This window comes from Bos grunniens, chromosome 25 (genome assembly GCF_055505025.1).
Source record: "Bos grunniens cultivar Pamir isolate PY7600 chromosome 25, Bosgru_T2T1.0, whole genome shotgun sequence".
In the NCBI taxonomy this organism is placed as follows: Eukaryota; Metazoa; Chordata; class Mammalia; order Artiodactyla; family Bovidae; genus Bos; species Bos grunniens.
In genome coordinates this window covers 9546210-9572466 of record NC_141189.1, presented here as the reverse complement: position 1 = coordinate 9572466, position 26257 = coordinate 9546210, and the positions used below count along the sequence as shown (strand labels likewise).

Genomic DNA, 26257 nt, shown 5'->3' with positions numbered 1-26257 from the left:
CAGACACACGTCACAATGCGGGATCTGGGGGGGGAGTACGGAATTTATTTTATTATTCTGAGTCTGGGTTTTGTTCCTTAGACGTCCCCATTCCTGGATGGAGATGACTCTTGTCACCTCCCTGAGTCATAGTCCCATGGGCCTGTTTTTGATTGTTTTCCAGGTTCAAAGTGCACTGAGAAGGCTTCACAGTTTTAATACTTCCTAGATGCTCAACTGAGGCACAGTGACAAAATGGCCCCCCACCCCCGCCCGCCGGAAAAAATAAAACCCCAAGCCCCCGGCAGCTGCTGCTGCAGCCGTTATGAAAAAATAATACAAACTCTTCTTAAAAAATAGATTACACAGAAAGAACCCAGAGGACAGAGAGGTGTGGGGAGGGGCAGGGGCTGCTTCAGCCACTGGCAAGGAGCCTGGGGAGAGGCCTGGAGGGGGTGCTGAGATGAACTTCAGGGGGCTGGGAGGCTGGGGGACTCTGCCCAACCACCCTCTGCGGCGCCCCCCAGCAGCTCTGGCCCCCGGACCACGGCTCCCCTCCCCCTCCAGGGACCCTCCCTTCACCCTGAGGCCTGGTACCTGCTTCCCACTAAAGTGGCTTCAATAAAGAAAGGAAAAGACCCAAAGCGAGTCAGGGCTGCTGTCTGGCCCCCGGGACTTTCGCCCCACGGGAGCAGACCTCTCTCCCTTTGGGGTTTGGATAATTATCTATACCTGCTGCTACGGAGACAACCCCCTGGGGGGCTGACGGGCCCCAAATTCCCTGTCTGCTCCCAGGAACACGCATGATGGGCCACAGTCGGGGGGGCGGCCTGTCCTCCAGCCCAGCCTCAGAGGAGCTGCAGACAGCGGAGTGTGCATGGGGGTGGGCCGGGGGGCAGGTGCGGGACAGGGCGCAGCTCACATGGGCCCTCCAGCTCATGCAAGGAGAGGCGGGAGGGGGCGGCCCCACCAAGACAGAGGTAAGGCAGGGTGAGGTGATGGTGTGTGTGAGGCCAGACCAGCTCTGGGGCCGGGGGCAGAGATGGGGCAAGGCAGGGCCCGGCGCGGGGGAGGGTCTGGGTGCCCGCCGCCCCAGTGAGGGCGCCACACCCAGGCCGCCTCCTGTAGAGGAATCCAGTGCCGGCCAGATTCCATGGAGGCGGACAGGGGCAGCCAGGGGCGCTGGGCTCAGTCAGGGACCTCAGGGTGGGCGGGCAGTCCGCTCTCGCCACGCCGGTAGGTCTCCCAGAAGCCCCTGTCCAGCTGCTCCAGCTGTGGGCCCAGCGGCAGGTGGCCAGCCAAGTGCATGTGGAGGGTCTCCAGCCACTGCTCCAGCTTCACGAAGGAGGGCCTGGGTGGGGGTGGGGGGTGGGAGACAGGAGGTGGGGGCATGGTGGGTTCTGGCTCTGCTCGGGAATCCCCCCACCCACACCCCGCCCTAAGCCCCGCATCCCGCTCACCTCTTCTCGGGGTCCAGGTCACAGCAGCGCACGGTAATGGGGAAGAAGCTCGGGGGGCAGTTTGGGGGGCAGTAGCGGTCCAGGAAGCCTCGCACATTGAGGCCGAAATCCATGGTGCGTGGCAGGTAGTCCGGGTCAGCGTTCACTCGCCCAATAATCTGTCCAGATGAGGCCCGGCAGTTACCTGGGGGGCCCTGGGGCTGGGTGCCACCCGGATGGGTTTGAGGGTGGGTCTGGTACCCATCTGACCACGGGGATGCAGGCAGTGGCGGGCAGCCCGTCCCCACAGCCTCCCTGACCTGGGACCCCATAGGGCTCCAGCCTGCAGCTCAGAGTGCGTGGGGAGGGGGCTGGAGCCAGCTGCCACCCGCCCCTGGGCCTACCTCGCACAGGACGATCCCGAATGAGAACACATCCACCTTCTCATCGTAGCTGCGGCCTGGATGGAGAGACTACGGTTGGCAGGTGCACAGGGCCGGTGGTGCCAGCTGGCGAGGGGGCCAGGCTGGGGACTGCCCGCAGGGGGATGTGCTGACCCATAGGTGGGGACCAGGAGGCAGGTGCTAGCAGCCTCCGCGGGATCAGGCCCTGGGCTCTGACCTTACCTGGGCCCACCCAGGCTGAGCCAGCCTGCTGGCGGGGGAGGGGTGGCTGGTGGCTGATTGAGTGGGGAGTCAGGGTGAAAGCCCTGGGCAAGGGGTTCCAAGTCCAGCTCAGTCACTAACCAACTCTGTGACTCCGGGCATGTCATGGACCCTGTGGTGACCCTGAGAGATAACTGTCAGACCCTCAGAGCCCGTTTGTGCTACTGTTTTTGGAAAGATAAAGAATTGATTTGAAGATACAATTCTAGATCCTGAGATGAGACCACCCTAGATTATCTGGGCAGGTTCTAAATGCCCTCCTGCATGTATACTCACTCAGCTGTGTCCAACTTTTGTGACCCTTTAGACTACAGCCAGCTGGGCTCCTCTGTCCGTAGGGTTTTTCAGGCAAGCATACTGGAGTGGGATGCCATGCCTTCCTCCAGGGGATCTGCCCAACCCAGGGACTGAACCCGAGTCTTTTGCATCTCCTGCAGTGCAGGCAGATTCTTTACCACTGAGCCAGCGTGGAAGCCCCAAAATGCCATCCTAACTGTCTTTATAAGAGAGACTGAAAAGGAGAAGATACACAGGAGGAGGCAGCCATGTGGAAACAGAGGCAGAGATTGGGCCGATGTGGCCACAAGCCCGGAATGCCAGGGTCAGAGCTTAGACAGAGCAAGGAATGGACTCTCCCTTGAAATCCCTGGAGGGAGCAAGGCTCTACTGGATTTCAGACTTCTGCTGCGAGCACTCAGTCTGTGCACATGTTACAGCAGCCTCAGGGACTGATACAGACTCTCTGAGCCTCGGCCTGCCTTAGCTGTAAAATGGGAATAATACCGTCTGCCTAATAATGTTACAGATAATCAGGACAACCACTCTCACTGAATCCTGACTAGTTTACAAATCTTACCCAATCTTCATACCACTTCTTAAAGATAGGGACTCTTTTTGTTTATTTATTTTATTCTTTTTCTTTTCTTCAAGATAGGGACTATTAACACTACTTTACAAGGGCTTCCCTGATGGCTCAGATGGTTAAGAAATCTACCCGCAATGCAGGAGACCTGGGTTCGATTCTTGGGTCGGGAAGATATCCTGGAGCGGGAAATGGCTACCCACTCCAGTATTCCTGCCTGGGAAATTCCATAAACAGAGGCGGCTGGTGGGCTACAGTCCATGGGGTTGAAGGTTCAGACATGACTGAGTAACTAATGCTAACACTTTCACTTTCTTTTACTTTACCAGTTATGTTATTAGGGGGTGGGTTATATTAACTTTGATCAGAGTTGGTGTTAAGGTGACCCCCAGTCTGCCTGTCCTGACCCTGTGTTTGCACATCCCCTGCCTGTGGATGGACTTTATCACCCCCAGTCTGGGCACACACGGGATCAGTGTGTGACAGGCCTGAAAAAACAAATGGGGTGGGAGAAGGGGACTCTGTGGGAGGCCTAATAATGGTCCTGAGAGACCCTACACCCTGTCCAGGGACCGCCTGCTCCTTGGACCCTTGGACCCTGAATGTGCTGCCTTTTACGGGACTTTGCAGGTGTCACTCAGTTAAGGATCTTGCGATGGAGAGATGATCTTGGGTTAGTTGGCTGAGCCCTCTGATCACAAAGGTCCTTGTGAGGGAGAACGGAGAGTCAGGGTCAGGGTAAGAGAGGTGACGGTGGATACGGGTGTCGGAAAGAAGAGACTGTGTGCGCTGCTGGCCTTGCTGGAGGAGGGGCCAGGAGCCAAGGAGTGAGGCTGCCTCTGCAAACTGTAAAAGGGAAGGAAACAGATCCTTCCCGCTCGAGCCACGAGAAGGAATGCAGTCCTGCTGACACTGGACTTTAGCTCAGCGAGCCTGATACTGGACTCCTGACCTCCAGAACTATAGGATAATCTGTGTGTGCGGTTTTAAATTTTTTGGGTGAACCTCATGACATGTAGGGCTTCCCTGGTGGCTCAGATGGTAAGGAATCCACCTGCGATGTGGAAGACCGGGTTTGCTCCCTGGGTTGGGGAGATCCCCTGGAGGAGGAAATGGCTACCCACTCCAGTATTCTTGCCTGGAGAATTCCATGGACAGAGGAGAATTTCATGACAGTGGGCTACAGTCAGTCCTTGGGGTCACAAAGAGTCAGACATGACTGAGTGACTAACATTTTCACTTGTCACTTTCAGTGGGCTCATACTTCCCTGACCAGGGATCAAACCTGTGCCCCTCTGCATTGGAAGCATGGAGTCCTAACCACTGGACCGCCCGGGAAGTCCCTAGGATGATTTGTGTTTTTTAAGCCAAGTTGTGATAATCTGTTGCAGCAGCAAAAGGAAACTTATGTTAGGACTCGAGGAGGAGGAAGAGGCGGCCGGGACCTCTGCCTCCTGCAGTTCCGCCTGGGACCATGCGGCCCCAGGGATGTGCCCTGTGGGGCCCCCGACTCACCATTGATCATCTCGGGCGCCATCCAGTAGGGGTTGCCCACCACCGTGTACCGCTTTTTCCGGTCTGGCTTCTTGAGGCTCCGCAGGTCCTCGGGCTGCGTCTTCTCGTCCACCATGAGCCGCGCCAGCCCGAAGTCGGCCACCACCACATTCTTGTTCTGGGGAGATGGGGAAGCAGGGCCGCGCTGAGACACGCTCCCACCACCACCTGCTCACTCCCTCCTCTGCCTTCTGGGGGCAGCCTGTGGTCTCCCCATCACTGACCCCTAGACCCCGGGCTGCCTGCTCCCACTGCCTCCCACTGAAGTATATCTCCCTGCCCCAAATCTCTTTCAGTAAACCTCCCCTGATTGCCCCAGCCCCATATCCAGGCCCTCCTCCGGGCTGATGCAGCCTGGTGTGGCCCATGGCCACACTGTGGGCCATTCTCTGTGACGGTCACCCTCCCAGCAGACCCCCAACCTGCTAGGAGTGTGGCGGGCGGCGGTCCCGCTGGGCCCTCCTGCAGCCCTGGCTGCTCACCTCACGAACCAGGCAGTTGTGGGAGTTGAGGTCCCGGTGGATGATGTTCATGGAGTGGAGGTAGGCCTGAGGGTAGAGGGGCGTGGAGATGAGGGGGCAGCCGCGCTGAGGGACCCCAGCCACAAGGATGACCCGTCATCCTCCGCAAGGCTCCCATCTTCCCTCCCACTGGGTTCCCTCTGTCCTCTGTTGAAGCTTCCTATGGAATTTAGGAGAATGGTAGAGAATTTTTTTGGCAGGGGTCGGGAGAGGGGGAACTGCAAAGCAAGGCAGGTGGGATCTTAGTTCCCTGACCAGGAATCAGACCCATGTCCCCTGCAGTGGAAGCATGGATTCTTAACCACTGGACCATCAGCGAAGTCCCCACTCCGTGCCGCCCCTGAAATCAGAGCCTACTCACCATCCCAGAAGCGATGTCCTTGGCAAAGCTCACCCTCTGACTCCAGGGGTACTGACTGTCCTGGGGGTGGGGGTGAGGGGGGACAAAGTCCAGGATGAGCCAACAGGGCCACAGGGACAGGACAGTGGGTGAGAAAAGCAGGAGGGGGTGAGCGTCCTGTAGGGGCTGATGATCACCCCCTCACTCTCTACGACACCCCCAACTGTCCCTTCCAAGGGGTGTGGGTGAACAATTCCAAACAATTTCCTGAAGAGCGGCTTTGAGATCAGAGGCTGATCCCCAGTGAAGAGCCTGGGAGACTGGGGCCCAGGGAGGAGCCTCTGGGTCCAGGGTCCCTCGGTGGGAGCGGCTGGGATTGGATGCGGGTGGGGGTGGGGGTGGGGGGGGAGGGCGTGGTTCCGCCCAGCACTCACCATGCTCTTGATGATGCCCCGGAGCGTGCCGCCCTTGATGTACTCGGTGATGAAGTTGAGCCTCTTGTCCTTGTAGAGCACCCCGATGAACTTGAGCACGTTCGGGTGTTCCAGGCATCGCATGACCTTCACCTGGGGAGTGGGGTGCAAACAGACTGCGCCCCCATCTTCTCCCGCCCCTCCCACCAGAAGCCGCCATGGGCAGTTCTGAAGGAGGGGGAGTCTCCACACCCCACCCCCTCACTGGGGGTTCCTGCCTCACCTGCCGCCGCCCTGCCCTTTGCTAGGGCTGCCCCCACCCCCAGGGATGTCCCTGCCCCTCTCGCCCTCCTGGCAGAGTCTGTCTTCTTTCGATGAGGGCTTGAGTGTCACTTCCTCCCGGAGCCCTTTGCCACCCACCCCCTCTCGATGGGCAAGGGTGGGGCAGGCCCCTCACCCACCTCCTTGAGGAATGTCCGCTGGGTCTCCTCGTCAAAGCGGATCAGCTCCTTCATCACCATCACCTCGCCCGTCTCTCGGTGCGTCACCTGCATGGGGACACGCGGGGCACGGGCTCTGCTCCAGGCCGCCCCGCAGGAGGCCCACCCCACCCCACCCCAGGCAGATGGACACACGGGGCCAGGGGCTGAGGCCTGGCTGGTGGACATGGCAACCTGGCTGGTGCCTTTTCTATAAACCTGAACCTTCTAGGCTGGTCACTGCCAGAGAACATCAGAGGCAGGAGAGGGCTGGTCGTGAGAGTGTGAAGAGGGTGAGCGGCCCACATTGGGCTGAGTAGAGGGGCCTGGGGGAGGAAGCCTTCAGGGTCAGTCTGGGCTGCCCTCTCATCCCGACTCTGAGAAGCCACTGCCCTACGACCTCCTTCACGCAGTCTACCTACATACGGTAGCTAGCTCGAGGAGGCCCAGGGGAAGGCAAGCCCTGGCCAGGGAGCCTGGAAGCCAGACACCTTTCCACTGTGGCTTCCTGGGGACACTGGTGGGAAGAGGGTGGAGGGCCAACAGGTCACCCCCAGGTGGTCCCCTCCCTCCCTGGCATGCCCCGTACCTTGATGGCCTGGCCGAAGCAGCCCTTGCCCAACACCTCCCCATGGATGAGATCCGAAGGCCGAAAGATGCGGTGCGGCCGGCAGACCACACGGAGAGACTCGGAGCGACCCAGGTCCTTGCGCTGGGAGGCCGGGGAGCCCAGCGAGCTGGCGCCCGGGGACCTGTCAATGCTGCAGCTCCTTCTGGGGAGACACACCAGTGCCAGGTGCCACCGGTGTCAGGTGGGCCCCTGGCCGAGGGCCCTGCCCCTTCCCCCAGCCTGCCATGCCCCACCGATGCCAGTCCATGTAAATCGCCCGTAGTCAGGAAGGGTGGGACCGGGCAGCTCTCCAGGGACCATCATGAGAGCCCTGCCCTGCCCTGATGCGAGCACTCCGTGCCCTGTCTGGCTTGGACTTCCCGTTCAGGAAGGAATGTTTGCCCTTGGCCTTCTCTGCCTGACGACCCTGGATCAGATGCTTTGTCTCCCAGCATTTGAGTCCTGGCCCCGAGGTGCAGAGGCGGACGACCTGCGCAGGACGCCCCTAGGTGGCCCTGCAGGGTGACCTGAGCTCCAAATGGGGGAGGAGGAGACACAGGCCTTCGAGGTCACTGCTTCCTAGTGTAAAGGCTGTCACCCCAGGTGTGCCCCTGACCAGGAGTCCTGAGCAGGCCCCAGAGGGAGTGGCGTGAGGACCAGGCTGTCTCTGGGCTTCTTCTTTGCACCCTTCACCTCCCTTTAAGAGGTGCCCCTGGCCCCTCCAGCCTGGACCACATCACAGCCCTCCAGCTGTCTCTGGTCCTGAGCACCTTTTCGCAAAGGGGACCAGAGTGGTCTCTGTGGGACGCATCACTGTGCTGTGAGACCCTGGCCACCAGCTGCCGCCTCGGAGCCCACCTCTCAACACACACCAGACGCCACAGCATCCTGAGCGCCAGGCCAGCGGCTCCTTGAAGCCAGGGCTCTGGTCCACCCCGGGAGCCCTGTCACCCCTGGCTGGGGGCGCTGCTTCCCCATTTCCTCCTTCTCATTCCCCTTCTTCTTCCCAGCTCCCTGCACCCCTTGCTGGCGTGTTCTTTTTTTTTTTGCAGGGCTGACTTCTCCATCAGACTGTGAGCAACTAGAGGGCAGGGACCACCCCTCCCCACCCCGACTGAGGCCCAGTGTCAGTGAAAGTAACAAGATACAGAGCATCACGGTGCAGGGCTGACTTACAGCACAGGCTTCTGCCGGCCGGAGCTGCCCGCCTCCCCGCTGGGCGTGTGAGCCGGGGAGCCCAGGGGGCTGGGCTCAGACCCCGGCCCATGGCCCAGGCTGTCATGGGGGTCATGTTCCAGAGTCAGCTGCAGCAGGCGGCTGGTTTCCTGGATCAGCAGATCAATCTGGGGAGAGCAGGCGTGTGGACAGGTGAGTCTCAGGTGGTGGCGAGCAGGTACGAAGGCACCACCTCCAACCCCGCTTGCCAGACCTGGGACCCGCACCTCGTCCAGGGGCACGTTCCGGATGGGGGTGCCATTGATTTCCAGGATCCGGTCCCCGACATGGATGGAATTCTTCACATCCGGGCTCATGCAGCCTGGGTCCACTCTGTGGGCACAAGGCAGTGGTCAGACCCCTGCCTGCCCCAGGAAGCCAAGGCCAAGGGGATCAGGTCAGGAGTGTGGGGGCAAACCATGCTGTCTTGCATGACTGGTGGGTGGCAGTTGTCCAAAACACCGAAGTCTGGGTGGTGGGAAGAGTTCTACGTTAATTGCAACGCCTGCCATGGGTGGTGGAAAGTACCATGCCCCGAGGTATCTGCCCTGCTATACGAGATGGTCAGGCTTCCCTGGTGGCTCAGATGGTAAAAAAACCCACCTGCCAATGCAGGAGATGCAGTTAGATCCCTGGGTCGGGAAGATCCCCTGGAGAAGGAAATGGCTACCCACTCCAGTGTTCCTGCCTGGAAAGTCCCAGGGACAGAGGAGCTGGCAGGCTACTGTCCATGGGGTCGCAGAAAAGTTGGACACAACTTAGTGGCTGAACAGCAACAGCAGCAACAACGAGATGCTCGGGGGCTCCTGTTCAACAGAGCATTGTCTCTGCTACGGAGGGCAGACTTCTCCTTCCAACTGCCTGTGATGCTTGGAGCAGACGAGTGTCAAAGAGGCCTAAGAGGGTCTGGACCTACTGGCTTCCTGCCTGACCCCCAAACATGCCCTGCAAAACGAGCCTAAGGCTCCCACTCCTCCGAGATTGGCAGGAAGGGGTAAGCAGCCTTCCCTGAACCACAGCTACAGGTGAGGTGGGGCTGGTGACTTCCATTAGCTGGCCACGAGCTAAGTCACAGATGGCCAACTTGCCACACTACTTTGCTTCTTTTAACTCCTCCTGAGTGTTAATGATCTGATTTCATTTTGTCCTCATTAAAGCTCTTCAAGGAATGTTTGTCTCTGCCTTGAGATGCGGAAGGGCTGGGGCAGAGGGATATGGTTGTGGTGGTGGCAGGACAGAAAGGAGACAAGAGCTTTAAGAAAAACAGTCTTAGCAATTTTTCAATTATTGAGAGTATATTCTCACGTGGGGGAGAAGCGCTTCCTTACACAGGGAAGTCAGGTAACAAATGAAGCAGCAAGAACAGAGCTAGAAAAACCATCATTTTGTAGCCATCACAGTAGTAACTGCTATAGGGAAGACTTATCATGAAGGCAAGAACCATTTAGTGAAAGGTGGTTGGGGACAGGATATTTAGACTCAAATCTCACAGACGACTCACTGGTTACACTGCAAAGGGGGAAAAAAATCCTTTACAGCGGAGAGAATAGACTGCACTTTAACCAAATAATCGAAGTTGACATCCCCAGTGAAGGGTACACTTTATACCTCCTGTGTCTACCACTAAGATGCACAGAGGAGGAGAGAGCATCAGTTACGCGGGCAAAATGCACGACCCAAATCTAGGGAAGAGGAACCCAAGTGCGGGGGAGGGGGACATCCTCCTAACGACTGACTTGGACTCTTCACAGATGTCAAGGGCATAAAGGACAATGGAAAGCGGAGGCACTGGCACAGGTTAAAAGAAGCTGAAGACACTTGAGGACAGCATTGTGACGGCTGGCAAAATCCGAGTTCGGGGTTGTATACTGGATAAAAGTATTATATTGATGGTAAGTTTCCTAACTGTCATATAGTTGCACTATAGGACACAGTGGGTAATTACATAAAGAGAATTTATGCTTTTATTTTCAGGAGAATGTCTGAAGTATTTGGGGAAAGGATGAGTCAATGGTGCCTACAGCTTACTCTCAAATGATTCAGTAAATAACAGCAATACATGCACATGTGTGTATGAACATATACAAATGAATATATATATGTTGATACACCCACACCTAGATATACATAGACGAAAACACACACATATCTCAAACGTGACAAAAAGTTAAAAATGATGAACCTAGGTAAAGGATGTACATGTGCTAAGTCACTTTAGTTGTGTCTGACTCTTTGCAACCCCCTGGACTCTAGCCCCCCAGGATCCTCTCTACGGGACTCTCCAGGCAAGAATCCTGGAGTGGGTTGCCATGCTCTCCTCCCAGGGATGCTCCCGACCCTGTGATTGAACCCACATGCCTTACGTCTCCTGCATTGGCAGGTGGGTTCTTTACCACTAGCGCCATCTGGGAAGCCCGAAAGGGTGTATAGGTATTCAATACACTTATTATTTCAGCAATTTTTCTGTAAATTTGGTATTTTTCAAGATAAAAAATTTTAAAATCGCGACTATATTTTCACAGAGACTTCTTGTGGATCAGTTCAGTTCAGTTTAGTCACTCAGTCGTGTCTGACTCTTTGCGATCCCACAGACTGCAGCATGCCAGGCTTCCCTGTCCATCACCAACTCTGGGAGTTTACTCAAACTCATGTCTATTGAGTCAGTAATGCCATCCAACCATCTCATACTCTGTCGGCTCCTTCTCCTCCCGCCTTCAATCTTTCTCAGCATCAGAGTCTTTTCCAATGAATCAGTTCTTTGCATCAGGTGGCCAAAGTACTGCAGTTTCAGCTTTAGCATCAGTCCTTCCAATGAATATTCAGGATTGATTTCCTTTAGGATGGACTGTTTAGATCTCCTTGCAGTCCAAGGGACTCTCAAGAGTTTTCTCCAACATCACAGTTCAAAAGCAACAATTCTTTGGTGCTCAGCTTTCTTTATAGTCCAACTCTCACGTCCATACATGACCACTGGAAAAACCATAGCTTTGACTAGACAAACCTTTGTTGGCAAAGTAATGTCTCTGCTTTTTAATATGCTATCTAGGTTGGTCGTAACTTTTCTTCCAAGGATATGGCCTTAAAAATATATTTCCTGGACTGCCCTGATAGTCCAGTGGTTAAGACTCTGCACTTCCACTATGGGGTGGCCTGGGTTCAGTCCCTGATCAGGGAACTTGGATCCCACAAGCCGCACGGCTTGGCCGAAAAACCCATAGGAAAGCGTGTATATATATATTCCTTAGACTCTCCGTCTCCCTTGCCTCAGTCTCCTGCTCAAGTAGCGGGGAGGCTGGGGCAAAGATAAATTTAACTTCCCTTTCAATGCTGCTATAAACAAAATACACATAAACAAAATAAAAAGTGGCCAGCTAAGACTCTTCAAACAAACAGTTCAATCTGGCCAGCTGCCTTTGGGCAAGCTGGGATGCTTTTGAGAAGGGTGTGGCCCCTTGCAGACTGCTGGGAAAGCAGACGTTGGCTGGAAAGAATGCTCGCCCAGTGAGGGAGGCAGGGAGGAGGTGTCATTGACTCTCTGTTTCTAAAATTCTGCCTTGCTGTCAGGGTCCAGCTGGTCTGGGAGTTTCCCTGTCTCTCACCAGTCTGTCTGCTTAGTTGTGTGCGGAAGGCAGCTGCTGGCCTGGCTGATGCTCCAGATGGGGCTGGAAACACAGCATCAAGTCCAGCCTCCTCCTCTCCCCCGCTACCCTCTCCACTCCTGCCCCAACCATCTTCACTTCTCACCAGGCACTGGCCTGGTACCCAGCAGGCGTGTGAGAACTGTTCACTGACTCCCAAGGAAGGAACGGTTCACTGACTCCAAGGGGGTAGTTGTCCTACACTCAGACAACTATTTCTCAAGGGTCCTTGAAGGCCCAGGAGAAATATTAGAAGGCTCCAAGGTATCTGACTCCCTCATGGTTTAGACAAAGACTGCGAAGCTCAGAGAAGGCAATGGCACCCCGCTCCAGTACTCTTGCCTGGAAAATCCCATGGATGGAGGAACCCGGAAGGCTGCAGTCCATGGGGTCACTAAGAGTCGGACATGACTGAGTGACTTCACTTTCACTCTTCACTTTCATGCATTGGAGAAAGAAATGGCAACCCACTCCAGTGTTCTTGCCTGGAGAATCCCAGGGACGGGGGAGCCTGGTGGGCTGCTGTCTATGGGGTCGCAAAGAGTTGGACACGACTGAAGCGACTTAGCAGTAGCAGCAGCAGCACGAAGCTCAGAGAGGACAAGGAAGCAGCTCAGTGTCACACAGCGTATGAGCCACTGGCTTGGCCCCTTAACTTTCATTTCTTCTTGCATCTCAGGCCTTTTCTACAACCTTTAGAATTTTCTTTAGGGATGATCTGCGGGTATCAAATCCTGTTTTGTCTGCTTTAACATGTCTTTATTTCACCTTCATTCCTTTTTTTAATTTTTAATTGATTTATCTGTTTGTTGTTTTTTGGAGCTGTGCAGGGTCTTCGTTGCAGTGTTGGCTTTTCTGTAGCTGCAGTGTGTGGGGGCTACGTGTTGCAGTGTGCGGGTTTCTCATCGTGGAGCTCAGGTTTCAGGCGCCTGGGCCCAGCAGTTGTGGCTCCCAGGCTCCAGAGCACAGTCTTAATAGTTAAGGTGCACGGACCTAGTTGCTCTGCAGCCTGTGGGATCTTCCCAGATCAGGGATTGAACCCATGTCTCCTGCATTGGCAGGCAGATTCTTTACCACTCAGCCACCGGGGAAGCCCTTTCCTTCACCCTTGAAGGACATTTTCATCGAGTATAGAATTCTGTTTTGTCTTTTTAAAATCATCTGGCTGCGCCACGTCTTAGTTGCGGCATGCAGGATTTCTAGTTGCCTGACCAGGGATCGAACCTGAGCCCGATGCAATGCAAGCTTGGAGTCTCAACCACCAGACCACAGTCAGGTCTTTTTTTGAAGGAAATTTGTTTCTTCCCTATGGCTACTTCTAAGATATATATGTTTTTTGCCTTTGTGGGGTGATCCATGGGTAGATTTCTTATTTTTCTGTTTGGGATTTACTGGGTTTGAGTTTGTGGATTGACATCTTTTATCCCCTCTGGGAAGTTCTCAGCTGTTAAATACTGCCTCTCTCCCATTCTCTCTTCTGGGATTCTAGATGGATAATTAGATCCACTCACTCTGTCCTCTCTTTCTCTACTTTCTTAGCCTCACTACTTTCTTAAGCCTCTCTACTTTCTTAGTACATCTTAGCCTTTCTTTCTCTACTTTCATCTCGTGTTTCTGCTTCTCACTTCAGCTGTTTAAAACCTTGCTCTACTAGTACTAAACCTGTATTTCACTTCTAGAGGTGCTATTTGGTTCTTTTCCAAATTCATTTGCTCTTTACTCACTTTTCCCAAGCATCTCTTACTTATTAAAACACAGGAGTAAACAGAAAAAGAACACACACGGAGCGTGCGCATTTTACATGGTCTCTGATAATCTCGCTCTCTGCAGTTTCTGTAGGTCTGCTCCTGCCCCGTTGCTGCTGTCGGCTTGCGCTCACAGTGCCTTGTTGCCACACGTGCTCTGTGGTTTTTGACTGACCGGCTCCTATTCCTTGGGACACTCATCTCAGGAAATTCTCTGAAGCCTGGAGGTGGGTCCCACATGCATCTGCTTCTGTCAGGGCCTAGGGACATTCCCAGTGGAGAAGTACTTTAAACTTTTACAACTTCTCCTGGAGGCTTTTTGAACTACCCAGGCTTGTCAATTTGGTTGGCAAACTCAAGTGTTTGAATTCTCAGGGAAGATTCCTTCTCCCCTTCTGTTCAGGTTCAAATCAGTTTATTTTCCAGTTCTGGGAAGGAGGGGTGGAAATCGCTGGTGGAAGGCACGGTTTATTTCTTGTTCTTCCTCACCTTGAGAGCACTTTGTGGGGGCGGGGGGTGTCCCAACTTTATGGAGAAGGGATAAGTGTTCTCTTACTAGACTCACTTTCCTAGAGCTAGTCGCTTGGGCTTTGAGAGATGCTCAGCCACAAGAAGACTTCAAAAGTGAAACTTAATTCCCTCCCCCCCACCCCTGATTTAGATTTGCCCTCAAGGTATGGCTGCCTTCCATGCTCTGCTGACACCCTCAGGCTCCCTTCTTCACCTGCTCCTGACCTGGTTGCTTCTCTTTCTTGTTTGGTCATGCAGTAAGTAAAGAGAACATTTTAAATATTTTATCTGGCAATTGTTACAGATTTTTTTTCTCTTGGAGGAATGACTGGATCAGACAGCTGGTATAGCAGGTTGTTGGAGCTGGGCTCCATCTGGGCTCACATTTACCCGTTCTCAGTCCCCGCCCGAGTCGGCCTGCCCACCTAAGGCATCCGTGCCCACAGCCACACCAGCTGCAGCCTTGGCAGCCTAGCCACTCACCCCTGGACGCGGACGGTGTGAGAGTGCTCCGTGCTGCAGCCCGGCAGGCCGTGAGGGGGGTCGATGGAGACCGAGAGGCCACGTTTGCCATGAGCTGAGGCTGGGATGGAGACTAGGGTGACCGTGTGGGGCAGGTGGGAGCCAGGGGAGTCGGGCAGAATCTGCTCGATGACGGGGGTCACCACGGTCTGGTAGTAGCAGTGTCCGCTGCAAGAGCCGCCGGCGGTGGGGACCCAAGAGTGGGAAGAAAAGTGTGTCAGGGCAGTCAGCAGCATCACCCCCCACAATCCCTCAGGCCCGGGCTCTCTTCTCCTTCCACCTTCCCCTTCCTGCTCCCCATGGGAGGAGGAGGGTCTTGGCTGCTTGGTGGGCTGGGAGCAGGCCCTGCCCCTCTCTGGGGCTCAGTCATTCAGGGTTGTCTACACTGTCAGCTGGCCAGGATGAGACCTGGGGATAAATCCCATTTGGGAGGAAGTCATTAAAAGTCCATTTGGGAGCCTCAAAAGCCATGCTGCCCTCAAATCCAGCTTTATCAGTGCTGCCACACTAAAGGATTTCTCTGATCTTTGTCCCTGGTTCCTGCGAAAGAGGCTCTAAATCCTCAGAAGAGGAGTGTGTCTTCTTTTTTCATGAGTCCCTCAACCCACATTTGAGCTAATGTTTTTGGTTTTGCTTTTATCTGTTTTTCTTTCTTTTTCAAAATTTCTATTTAATTGGAGGCTAATTACTTTACAATATTGTGGTGGTTTTTGCCATACATTCACATGAATCAGCCATGGGTGTACATGTGTTCCCCATCCTGACCCTCCCTTCCACCTCCCTCCCCATCCCATCCCTCAGGGTCATCCCAGTGCACCAGCCCTGAGCACCCATGCATCAAACCAAAATTTTTATTTATTTTTTGTCTTTTTTTGAGTTAATGTTAATGAGCCAATTCAGACGGGGGTAGGGGGGTAGGGGTAGGCTGGTCACCAGAAAGACTGACCATGTGATGAGAGGCTGCCATCCTGATCCAGTCTGACCTCAAGGAGCCCAAGTTCAACCCCATGCCCAGTGATTCGGTCAATTACGCCACATAACGAAACTCCAATAAAAACTGTGGTGATGCTGGCGAGGACAGATCACATGTCCTGATTCTATGAGCGGAACGCGTGGAAGCTCTGCATTCCAGACCTCCCGGACTTGCCCTTTGTGTGTCTCCACCTGGCTGGTCCTGATTTTAGCTTTTCAGTCTTGCCTCCTTTGTCAAAGATTAATTGACCACAGGTGCATGGGTTTATTTCTGGGTTTTTATCCTGTTCCATTGATCTGTATTTCTATTTTTGTGCCAGTACCATACTGTTTTGATGACTGTAGCTTTGTAGTATAGCTTTTAGTAAAAACTGTGATTGTGGTGCTCTCCTGAGCTCTGTGAGTCACTGAGTGAAGTATCAAATCTGAGGGCGCTGTGGGGATCCCTGAGTCTGCAGTTGGTTGGTCAGAAGTGTGAGTGGCCTGGGGACCCCTGCACTTGGGTCTGGGGTGTGGGCGGTCTTGCTGGGGATGAGTCCAGAGCTTACAGGGTTAGTGCTCACACTGGTGCCAGAGTTACACAGCAATGATGTCAGGAAGAGAGCTGATGTCTCAGGCTTCCTCCATCTGACTTCGGTGTCTTATTTCCCAGTGGATTCTGCACTGTCACCATGACTGCCCTCTCGCAGAAAGGGGAAGGGCCCTGGCGTGGGAGACCTGGGGGCACGCCAGAATCAGGGAGGGGCTGGCGCTCACCAGTACAGCTTGGAGTGCTCCACCAGAGTGTAGGTGTCCCCGTCACCGATGAAGGTTCCGCATGTGAGGCAGATGAAGCATTCGGGGTGATATTTCAGCTCCCCGGCCACCTGGAAGCAAGTGTGTGTGTGTAGGGGGAGGCATGCAGGGAAGGGGACCACAACCCAGCTCAGAGGTTCCTTCAGCCCCTATAGCTTCTCCCCTTTGCCTCCTCTCAGAAGGGCAGCCCCAAACCAACTTGGGGGCAGAGCTGGCTCCACAGATGGGGACTGAGGGATACAGACAGACACACAGGCTCAGGAGGCACTGGGGAATCAGAAAACCAGTGAAAAGAACAAGAGAGATGATGGGAGAGAGATCTGGGGCAGGGAGTAACCTGTGAACACATACACACACCCACCAGGTAAGGTTGGGGGGCGTACTTACCATGACCAGCCCCTTGGTGATGTGCTCTGAGCATCCGTGGCAAGACTCGCCATAGCGGGCCCAATAGTCCTTCTTGCAGAAGAGCTGCCCATCCTTCTCGTAGTACTGGTGCGAAAGGGAGGCACTGCATTCGCAACACCTGGGTGGAAGGGGAGCTGGGACTCAGAGGGGCCCACCCTTTCCCCCCACACCTGGGCCCTGCCAGTCTCCAGGCAGCATTAGAGAAAGGTGTGCTCTCTGGATGGAGGCAGCCTGCTCTGGGCACAGGGCTTGGTGAGTGGACTCAGGGATGGATTTGGTGACCACCCCACTCCCTCCACCATGGTCCCTCGGCCAGAAGCCTTGGTCCTGTGTGCAACCTCAAATCACAACCCCCGTGCCCCCACCACAGCAGTTCTGCACCCAAAGTGTCCGGTCCACCTGCTAGCCCTGGGGTGAGAAGTGCTCCTCATCTGAGGCCCCCATCCCCTGTCGTGCAAGGAAGAGGGCCAAGTGTGGGCAGAAGACTTACTTTCAGGCCCAGGGAAGAACCTGGGAGCCCAGGACTCATGTTGCGGGGAGCACTGGAACAAACTGTGAGCCCCACTCATCTAGTCTAGTCTGCTTCTTCTCCCTTCTTGTCCTCCTATTCCCAGCAATGGGGAGGCTGCTGATATAAATGGAGGTGTCTTTTTGGAGCTGTGAAGACCTATTAAGTGCTCACATCTTTCCATTAAAAAAAAAATTAATTGGAGTATAGTTGTTTTACAATGTTCTACTGGTTTCCGCTGTACAACGTGAATCAGCTGTAAGTATACACATATCCCTTCCTTCTCGAGCCTCCCTCCTACCCCCCCATCCACCCCCTAGGTCATCACAGAGCATCGAGCTGAGCTCCCTGTGTTTCGCAGCAGCTTCCACTAGCTATCTGTTTTACACATGGTAGTGTATAAGCGTCAAAGCTGCTCTCTCGCTTCATCCCACCCTCTCCTTCCCAGGTGTGTCCAGTCTGTTCTCTTCGTCTGTGTCTCTATCCTGCCCTGCAAATAGGTTCATCAGTACCATTTTTCTAGATTCCACAGATAAGTGTTAATATACGATACTTGTTTTTTCTTTCTGACTTACTTCACTCTGTATGACAGGCTCACCTTCTTGCTTAAATTTACTTAGTCCTCACAGGCTACCATGAGGCAGGCATGGCTATCCCCATTTCTAGAGACGAGGCAGATGAACTTGAGAGGGTCTGTTCCACCCAGGGTCATACAGATGGGCAGCACAAGCCCCACGAATATGTTCCCAGTTGCACTAAGATAGAAGGCAGGAGTTCAGCTCAGTGTAGACCAGTCAGTTAGCTAAGACAAGGAAATCTCCTGGCTTCCTAGACTCCAGCCAGCCCCATGGGTGCTGCCGGTAACAGGAACAGGGTTTGGCATAGGGAGCAGGGAGGCCTGGCTGGTGGAGCCCCTGAAGGGCAGGTGCAGAGAAATGAGGTACAGGTTTCTTCCTAGGCACAACTCCACAGCCAGGAGCTAGACCGGCACGCCTGGCTTCTTTACGCTCAAGGGTCCTGGTGGGGTGGGGACCAGCAGCCCAGCTAAGCCAGGGTGAACAAATCCAAGAATGGACTCTGAGTGACCAACAGCCCCTCCACCCTGGGCATGAGCCCTGCTGGGTTCGTAGAGCTTGACCGGGGTCCTGGCGTGCACAGGTATGTCTGAGCTGTGGACATGCCATGCAGAGAACTGCTAGGGAATCCGTCCAGCTCTGCTGCTGTCTGGGTGCTCTGCATGATGTGCCAAAGTCACACAAGGATAGAAGGACCAGGCTTAGAGCTCCTAGCTCGGTGCAGGAACAATCTAGGAGAGAGGAGGGCAGGATAGACTGGGACTGGGTCAGAGAGCCCCGTGCCCCAGGCAGCCGGGGAGGCCTCCACTCTATTGTAGCCTGCAGAGTGGCAGGGCTCATTGACTGTGCTCCATAACTGCTCCTGAACTAGGCAACTGGCGGGGGGGGGGGGGGGGGGGGGTGGGGGGGGGCGGTGGTGGTGGAGGAGGAGGAGGAGGAGGAGGAGGAGGAGGAGGGAGGGGACAGCAACCAGAGCGCTGATGGGACGCTGTCCCTTTAAGAGGATCCAGCAGGTTCCCTGCTGTCTGGGAGCCTCAAGGGAGGCGCTGGGGACCACAGCTCAGGGCTTTGGGTGGGGGCGGGTGGCAGAGGAGCACAAAATGCCCAGGTTTTGAAACCTCCAATGGTGGGCGGAGGGGACAAGGAAAGCTCCTGGAGGCAGCGCTGGGATGTGGGAGGCGGCGCTGCGGCGGAAGCGGCTGGACCAGAGCCATGACGTCATCAGGCGCCCCCGCGGCCCTTCCTGCCCCGACACTCGCGGCCCCTATGGTGGGTGGACGTCTTACCGCAGGGTGGGCGACGGGCAAGGAACTTACCGAGCCAGGGGGCGGGAGGACGCCCAGGGTGGGGAGGTCCCTAGGGGAAGTCCCTAGCGCAGCCCCCGGGGGGCTCTAACCCAGCGCGGAAGGGAAGGTGGCGGCCTGAGAGCGGGCTCCGCACAGAGGCGGGGCGCGCCCGCCCCGCACCCCGATCCGGGAGTCACTGCGCCCTTCCACCGCGTCACGGGAGTGTCCCCGCGGGAGTCTCACCCGACTCCGGGCGGCTGGAAGCCCCCTCCCCCGCCCCAGTGGGCGGGACTGCGGCAGTCACCTTCCTCCAGGGCAGAGACTGCTCTTCTGCCGGAGAACTACTTCGCTCACGCACACACACTCAACACTGCAGCAGCCCTGGAAGACGCGACTGTTGATTCACTCACGCGCTGAGACTGCAGTCAGCTCCCCAATAACCACTTCCTCGCAGCCTGCTCCGATGCCCCACCACGGGCTCCGCACGCTGCCTGCATCCCCCCAGCCTCTGCCATTATAACCTGCCGGCTCTCTGAGGTCCCAGGCCAGGCACCTTTAAACGGTGCTCGCCGCTCGCGGAGAACATAAGTGTTTCCGTCAGCCTGGAGCAGTTCTCATCCGCCAGCGTCCTCGGGACTGCTCCCAGGAGCCTGGGGCTCAGCTTCTACCTCGGCCAGGGGACCTCCACCTCAGAGAGCGGACCCAGCCTAGGGTCACACAGAGGCTTAGTGGCCGGCCCCCTGGGGCCTCGGTGGACTCTGCTGATGGCAGGCACACAGGAGCCCCTGACCCTGGGCATCCCCTCATCCCTCAGGCCCCTATCTGGGCAGGAGCCAGAGGAGGCAGGTGGGGCAGGTCATGTCCCTACAAAGGGTGTCCAGAGAGGAATACCCAGGATACTGTACCTTCCCTGAGAGCAGGCAATGGCAGAGCCAACCTTGGGCAGGAGAGAAGGGCACTGGGGGTGGGGTGGGGTGGAGTGGGGGGGCTGAACAGGCCAGGCTGGGAAACCGGGATGACCCCCTCAAGGAAAGAGCAATCCCTCCCAGGGGTGCCCTCTACCCAGAATCATATTTCTGGATACCAAGGGTGCAAAAGAGCAGCTGGGGGACCAGCCTGATGGGAACCTGTACCAGAAGGGCCAGGGGCCGCAGCCTCGGCCTGCTTCCCCCTCGACCAGCAGCCAACAGTGACCAAGGAGTTTCACTTCTCCTGCCCCAGAACCCGGCCTCAGGTGGGTCTGTCCCACCGTGGCCTCCAGCCCCAGCAGGCCCCAGCCGGCCCCAGCCCTCACACCGCAGGCCCTGCCTGAGGCCTGGGACAGGACAGGAGGGGGGCTTTCCACTTACTTGGCCCTTCTGATGAAGACACGCCGTCTTCTCAGGGGGGAGGCCAGCATCCTGCGCTGCTGCCTATCTCTGGGTCCCCCGGAGGCTGCGGGGAGCGCAGGGGTGGGCCGACAGAGCTGCTTCCCCGTCCCACTCCAGGCACTCAGGATTGGAGGCTGCCGAGGGAGGGGCGAGCGTGGCCACGAGGCAGGGGAGGAGGATGCGGCAGTGTGGGTGCTGGCGGACCTGGTCTTAGCTCAGAACAGGAAGCAGCTGAAGGCCCTACTGCCTGGGCTCTGGTGCAGATAGGGAGGCCTGGCTGCCACCCTGCCCTCAGCCCTGCACATCAGAGAAAGGCACCCTCCACAGCCCGCAGCCTCTTTTTTTTTTTTGGCCTTGCTGCATAGCTTGTGGAATCTTAGTTCCCTGACCAGGGATCGAACCTGCACCCTCTGCATTGGGAGTGTGTGTGTGTGTGTTCAGTCATATCTGACTTTTTGTGACCCCATGGACTGTTGCCTGCCAGGCTCCTCTGTCCATGGAATTTTCAGGCAAGAATTTCCTGAAATTCTTGCCATTTCCTCCTCCAGGGGGATCTTCCCGAACCAGGGATCGAACCCGTGTCTCTTGCATCTCTTGCCTTGGCAACTGGATTCTTTACCACTAGCTCCACCTGAGAATCCCTCACTGGGAGTGTGGCATCTGAACCATTGGACTGCCTGGGAAGTCCCCCTTGGCCTCTGCTTTGAAAGGCTCCGGGTACTCTCTGGGGACAGGGAGCAGCTGCTTCTTCCGGTGCTGCCCCCAAGGGAACAGAGGTTGACTTCCACGAACAGTCTATCCTCCTTCCCTGAAAGTCCCCTGAAAAGGGGGGGGCATCCCAGCCCAGGCTCCGGCCCCCAGTGCCAGCTGCGCACTGAGCTCTCGCCCTCCAGGCCCCACCAGCCTCCAGGGAGATGTTACCAGAGTTACAGCAGCCCTGGGGCTCCTGCACCATGCTTTTCTGAGAATGGACCTCCCGGAGGCAACAGCTGGGCCAAAGGAAGCCTGGACCACCCTGGGCCTGGCCCCAACCTTCTAGAAGGCTGGGACAGAGAAAGGGGGTGGCCCTGCCGTGACAGCGACCCCTAGTGCTAACGCCAGAGGCATTCCGTGGGCCCACAGCAACCCTCCCACTGCGAGGCCTTGAAGCCCAGGGGCTAGCACTTCCAGGGGGCCCAGCAAGCAGTCCCTCCTTTATGAGCTGCTTTCCTGTCATGGGCGTGAGGACTGGTGGCCTTAACCAGGTTTGGGGGCTGTTGGGAGAACCACACAGCGTGGGGCCTGAAATGCTGTGGGAGTCATGGAAGCAGGGGAAGCCACGACTCTTACTGCCTGTGGGCCCCTGCCCCATTGTGGGAGCCTTCCCTGTGGCCCCACCACACCAGGGACAAACCCAACGTGCCCCCTCCCTACTGTCCCCACCTGGGGCCTCCCTCCTCTGCTGGTGAACAGGGCAGGGACCCCTCCCAAGTTGGGTTCCACACGTCCTGCCCCACTCTGCCCTTCTGTGGCTTCTGCAGGCGCACTCTTGCCCCTTCCCCACGTCTCCCAAGACTCTCCCTCCCTCCCCACCCCACACACAGGGACCCCCAAAGTTCTTCCCTTGATTTCTCTCAGCCTCATCTCAATCCCCTCTGCCGGCCCTCAGTGGGCTGATTTCTCTGATCTCTCCGCCTGGGACTGGTCTCAGATCACCTCGGCCAGCTGTGGGCAGGGCAGGGCCACTCTGGTTAACCTACTGCTTCTCCAACTCAAAGAGAACAGGGCATGACTCATGGCCAACTTGGCCCCCAGCTCCACCAGACCCAACGGACCACTCGTCTCCTTTGCACCCGGGGGTGCAGAACCAAATGGCTTAGATTAGTGTGCCCCTGCCACTCACCAGCCCCCAGCTCCTCCCCCATGGTCCCTGACTTCTTCAACTCTGCAGTGACTTGGAGTGAGACAGATACAGGTTCGAGTCCCAGCTCCGCTGCTGCAACTTTGGTAAGTTACTTGATTTCTCTGAGCCTCCGTTTCTAACATGGAAATTGGGCAAATGATGGTACCTCCTACAGTTGTGGTGAAGGCTTGAGGACATGACATCCAGGAGTCACTGATGAACAGTGGCTAATATGACTAACTTGCCAAATAGCGTCCCTTTCAGATCTGAAACTCTCTCTGCTCTGAGTCACTGTCCCAGGTCGGGTCTTATGAGCACAGATCCCTGAACCACTGTGACAGTCCCTTCCCTGTCACCTGACCACCATCTGCCCACTGGAATGGCACTTTTCAGTAGCACTTCTGCTCACAACCCTCCCCTGCTTCCTGACACTCTCCGCTGGCTCCCTACTGCCTTCAGAAGCTCCTTATCTTGGCATTCAGGGCCCTTCACACATCAGTCCTAACTTTGCCTCCTCATCACATCCCTCGACTCACTCTGTCCAACCAGATGAGCTGTTCCCATGCCTCAGCTGCTGGCACTGTTCCCCCTTCCCTGTCTCCGTGCATGTGGTCTTCTCTGCCTGTTCAGAGCCCCGTTCCTCCTCAAATGCCTCCTTCTGAACACCTGATTGGGAAGCCCAGGACATGGAACCCACCTCACCTCTCCTCTGGGCTCCCCAGCCAATGTTCATTTCACCCCTGCGGCTGTGTGTCTTTGGTCAAGAGAATTAACCACTCTGTGTCCCAACTAAAGGAGACCACACATATCCAACTATACAGAGTCCTTAAACCAGTGTCCAGCCCTTGCTAAAGTGTGGAAAATATTAGAAATTATTTTTAAAACATAAAAAAAAAAAATCCTTGTTGGCGGCTCCCAGTGCCCAAATTTAACACTTCGTTCAGCTGGTGGTAGTTGCCCTGACCCCAGCAGGGCCTCCCCAACTTTACCTCCCTTCCTTTTTGGTGCTTTTCTGCCTGAACTCTGCTGGCCACTGACTGGGCCAGGCCCCGTCACCATTCATTCTACCATTCATTCATTCTGCACCTGCTGGGCTCTCTGTCTAGAATTGCTTCCTACCACACTTCTCCACCTGGGAAATCTCCCATCCTTTGGACTCCAGCTCAGGCCCCACAGGGCTCTCTAAGGCCCTCCTCTGGCCTTGTTTCTCAGGATGGTGGTACTGGATTGCTGGGCCACCTCTGCGTCCCCACGTGCACCACCACAACCCTGATCCTTCTCTCCTATACTTGGGAGTTGGTGTCCTGGACGGAAGGGACTGGTCTTCCTGGTTAGGCATCTTTGCAAGCAGCCTGGGGCCACGACGGGGGCCCGTCTCCTCCCAAGGCCTGCTTGGTCTGCCTCTTCTCCCTGAAGCACCAGCATCCAGAAGGTAAGGGTGGATCACCCTCCACTCCCCTGCCTGCCAAGGTGCCATCAGGCCTTGGGATTATCAGCATAAATGCAGGTCTCTCCTTTTCTCTCTTCAGAGGTGTAGAATGACAAAAAAGAGAGGCCTCCAGGGAGCTTCTAAGCCAGATGCCCCATTTTACAGATGGGAAACTGAGGCCCAGGACCAGAGAGAGATCCCCCTGCCTCTGGCAAGCCTTTTTTCGGGCACCCCAGCCCCCACTAGCCTGCCCTACCTGAAGCAGTCTGCGTGCCAGTCAGCATTCAGGGCCTGGAGGTACTGGCCATCGTAGATCCTCTGGCCGCAGCTCGCACACACGGGCAACTCGCTTCCTGCAGGGGTGGAAAGGGCATTAGGAACCATACTCAGGAGGGGCCATTTGCTGTAGGCCTGGCCTGCCTCGCTGGACCCCATGTACACCTCCACAAAGCCCCCTGTACACACACAGCACCCAAGCTGAGCAGTGTCCGTGCAGAGCAGGAGACAGAATGAGAGTTGCTGAGACCATGGCTCAGTCTCCAAGCCCCCCGGGCCTCAGTTTCTCTCTATGTAAGCTAAGGAGGAGGTAGCAGAGGTCCACCCCCCAGCAAGAGCATTCTTCAGCTCAGGCTCTGGCAGTGTAAATGTGAAAAAAGAAAGCAGCATGATTTAGATGGAAGGCAGTGGCTGACACTCTCGTCACAGCCCCTTCTCCTCTGCTGCCTGCCCAGGAAGAGGAGCTCTTTTGAAGGGCAGGGAGTGGACAGCACTAAGTTGGTGCATCCTGTATTAAAGACCCCTGGAAGGCTTGGCTATGCCCTGGCCTCACAAGGGGCCAGGGCCTCAGTGCTGAGCTCCCAGATACCTGCTCCCAGGGAGGCCTGGCACCTCTTTAAGCTGGGCCACTAGGCATGCTTAGTCATCCTTGGGGCCTGGCACCCTCGGAGCAGGGTGGGCCCTGCAAGATCTCCCAGCTTGCCCCTTCCCATTGCACAGATGGGAAGACTGAGCCCTGGACAAGATAAAGCTTGCAAGGTCACCAACCAGGCTCCAAGGCCACAGCCTGCCCCTTCAAGAGGACTCAGGGACCTAGGAGCTTCCGTAAGGTGGCTCCAAGTGGGCCTTCATGGACCTGGGGGGAGGGCAGGGCTGGAGGAGCTGGCAGAGTAGAAGCTTTGTTGGACCAGGTGGGCCTATGAGATGGCTCAGAGGAGGAACCCCAGGAAAGGAGACGCTAGGGAGGGAATCGTGGGGATCTTCCTACCGTAACTGTCCTGCAAACCCAAGCCTTGGACCGTAGTAGGTGAAAAGGGCAGAAGAAAGACTAATCATCCTCCCAGTCAAGACTGACAGCAGGCAGTGGGTTTGGTGCAGGGAGGGGGTGGGGTGGGGGCCGCTGCCCACAACAAGCTTCGGCGGACTCATATCTCTGCTCTGCCCATCCTGCCCCTAGATTCCCAGGCACGCCAACTATGCGGGGGCCAACTGTACAAACAAGGAAACTGAGGCCCAGAAGGTAGCGCCTGGCTCAAGGTCAGAGAGCCGGTCCAGACTTGGGGCTGCGATTCGGACGCAGGGCTGCGGCTTTCCCAACGACTCTTTCTTCCAAGGGCCGGTTAGAGACGCGATAAGGGGTGGCCCAGGGCGAGCCTGGGATGGACACAGCACGCGCGGACGGAGGCCAGGGCCGGGTGGGCTGTGCCCGGGCTTCCTCCGGGGTGGTCGTCGGTCGGAGGATGGGAGAAGGCGGGGATGAAAGGGAGGAGGGGGCTCTCCGCCAGCGAGGGGTGGAGGGAGCATCTCACCGGGGCCGAGGAGGGGAAAACGGGATGGGATCTTTCCAGGGAGGGGCCTGCGGGCTTCTGAAGGACGAGCTCATCCCGGACGACACAGGGGCGCGGCCTCGCCGCAGACCCGGCCTCCGCGGCGGGCAGGCCCGGCCCCCTCCCCGCGCCCGGCCCCCCTTGCTTCTCCGTCTCCCCCCCAGCGCAGCGTCCCCGCCCGCCCGGCCCCCAGGTCGGCGCCACCGCCGCCCGCATCCCGCGCACCTTCCTCTCCCATACGTTCTTCCCTCCAGGTACAACAAAGTAGCGTCAACCTCATGCACTCGGCGGGGGGCGGGGCCCGGCGGGTCTGGGGCTGGGGGCGGCCCGGGCCCCGCGCGCTCGCCCGCAGCCGCCGCCGCCGCCGGCCAGGGAGGCAGGGGCGGAGAGCGCGGGCCGGGCCGGGCCGGGCTGGGCTCGGGGCTCGCGGCACCGCCGCCGCCGCGTTTCGGATACCGGCTCCGGCAACCACTCCGCACCGCGGCGGCCTGGGGAGCGAGCGGAGGGGCGGACCGGGGCGGGGCCTCCGAGCTGCGGCACGGGGGCGGGGCGGGGCGCCGGCGAGCTGCGGAACGGCCCTGCGCGGCCCCGCCCCGCCCGCAGCCCCACCCCGCCAGCGACCACGCCCCCTCCCCGCCGGGCCCCGCCCCACTCCTCCTTTCATTCATCTTTCCCAGAGCGATAGCACTCCTCCGAGTCCCTAGGCAAATCCGGAAT

General features: G+C 56.8%; 1 protein-coding gene across 5 annotated transcripts; it reads right to left on the bottom strand.

The window, feature by feature from the left end:
* Positions 1-25: 25 nt before the first annotated feature.
* Positions 26-26035, bottom strand: LIMK1 (LIM domain kinase 1). 5 transcript variants are annotated; one of them, XM_086374573.1, is made up of 16 exons: positions 25766-26035; positions 23974-24070; positions 16647-16785; positions 16221-16330; positions 14454-14660; positions 8305-8410; positions 8039-8205; positions 6842-7025; positions 6235-6321; positions 5795-5926; positions 5382-5441; positions 4982-5047; positions 4461-4617; positions 1823-1878; positions 1440-1597; positions 26-1330 (listed from the first exon to the last, which is right to left on the bottom strand). In XM_086374573.1, the coding sequence occupies exons 1-16, from the start codon at positions 25818-25820 to the stop codon at positions 1168-1170; spliced, it is 1944 nt and encodes a 647-aa protein (XP_086230699.1). In that variant the 5' UTR covers positions 25821-26035; the 3' UTR covers positions 26-1167. The 5 variants fall into 5 exon arrangements, with proteins under 5 accessions (XP_086230699.1, XP_086230700.1, XP_086230702.1 ...); XM_086374574.1 differs by having other exon boundaries at positions 6842-7022; positions 25766-25955; XM_086374576.1 differs by lacking the exon at positions 25766-26035 and adding an exon at positions 25523-25604.
* Positions 26036-26257: the final 222 nt, after the last annotated feature.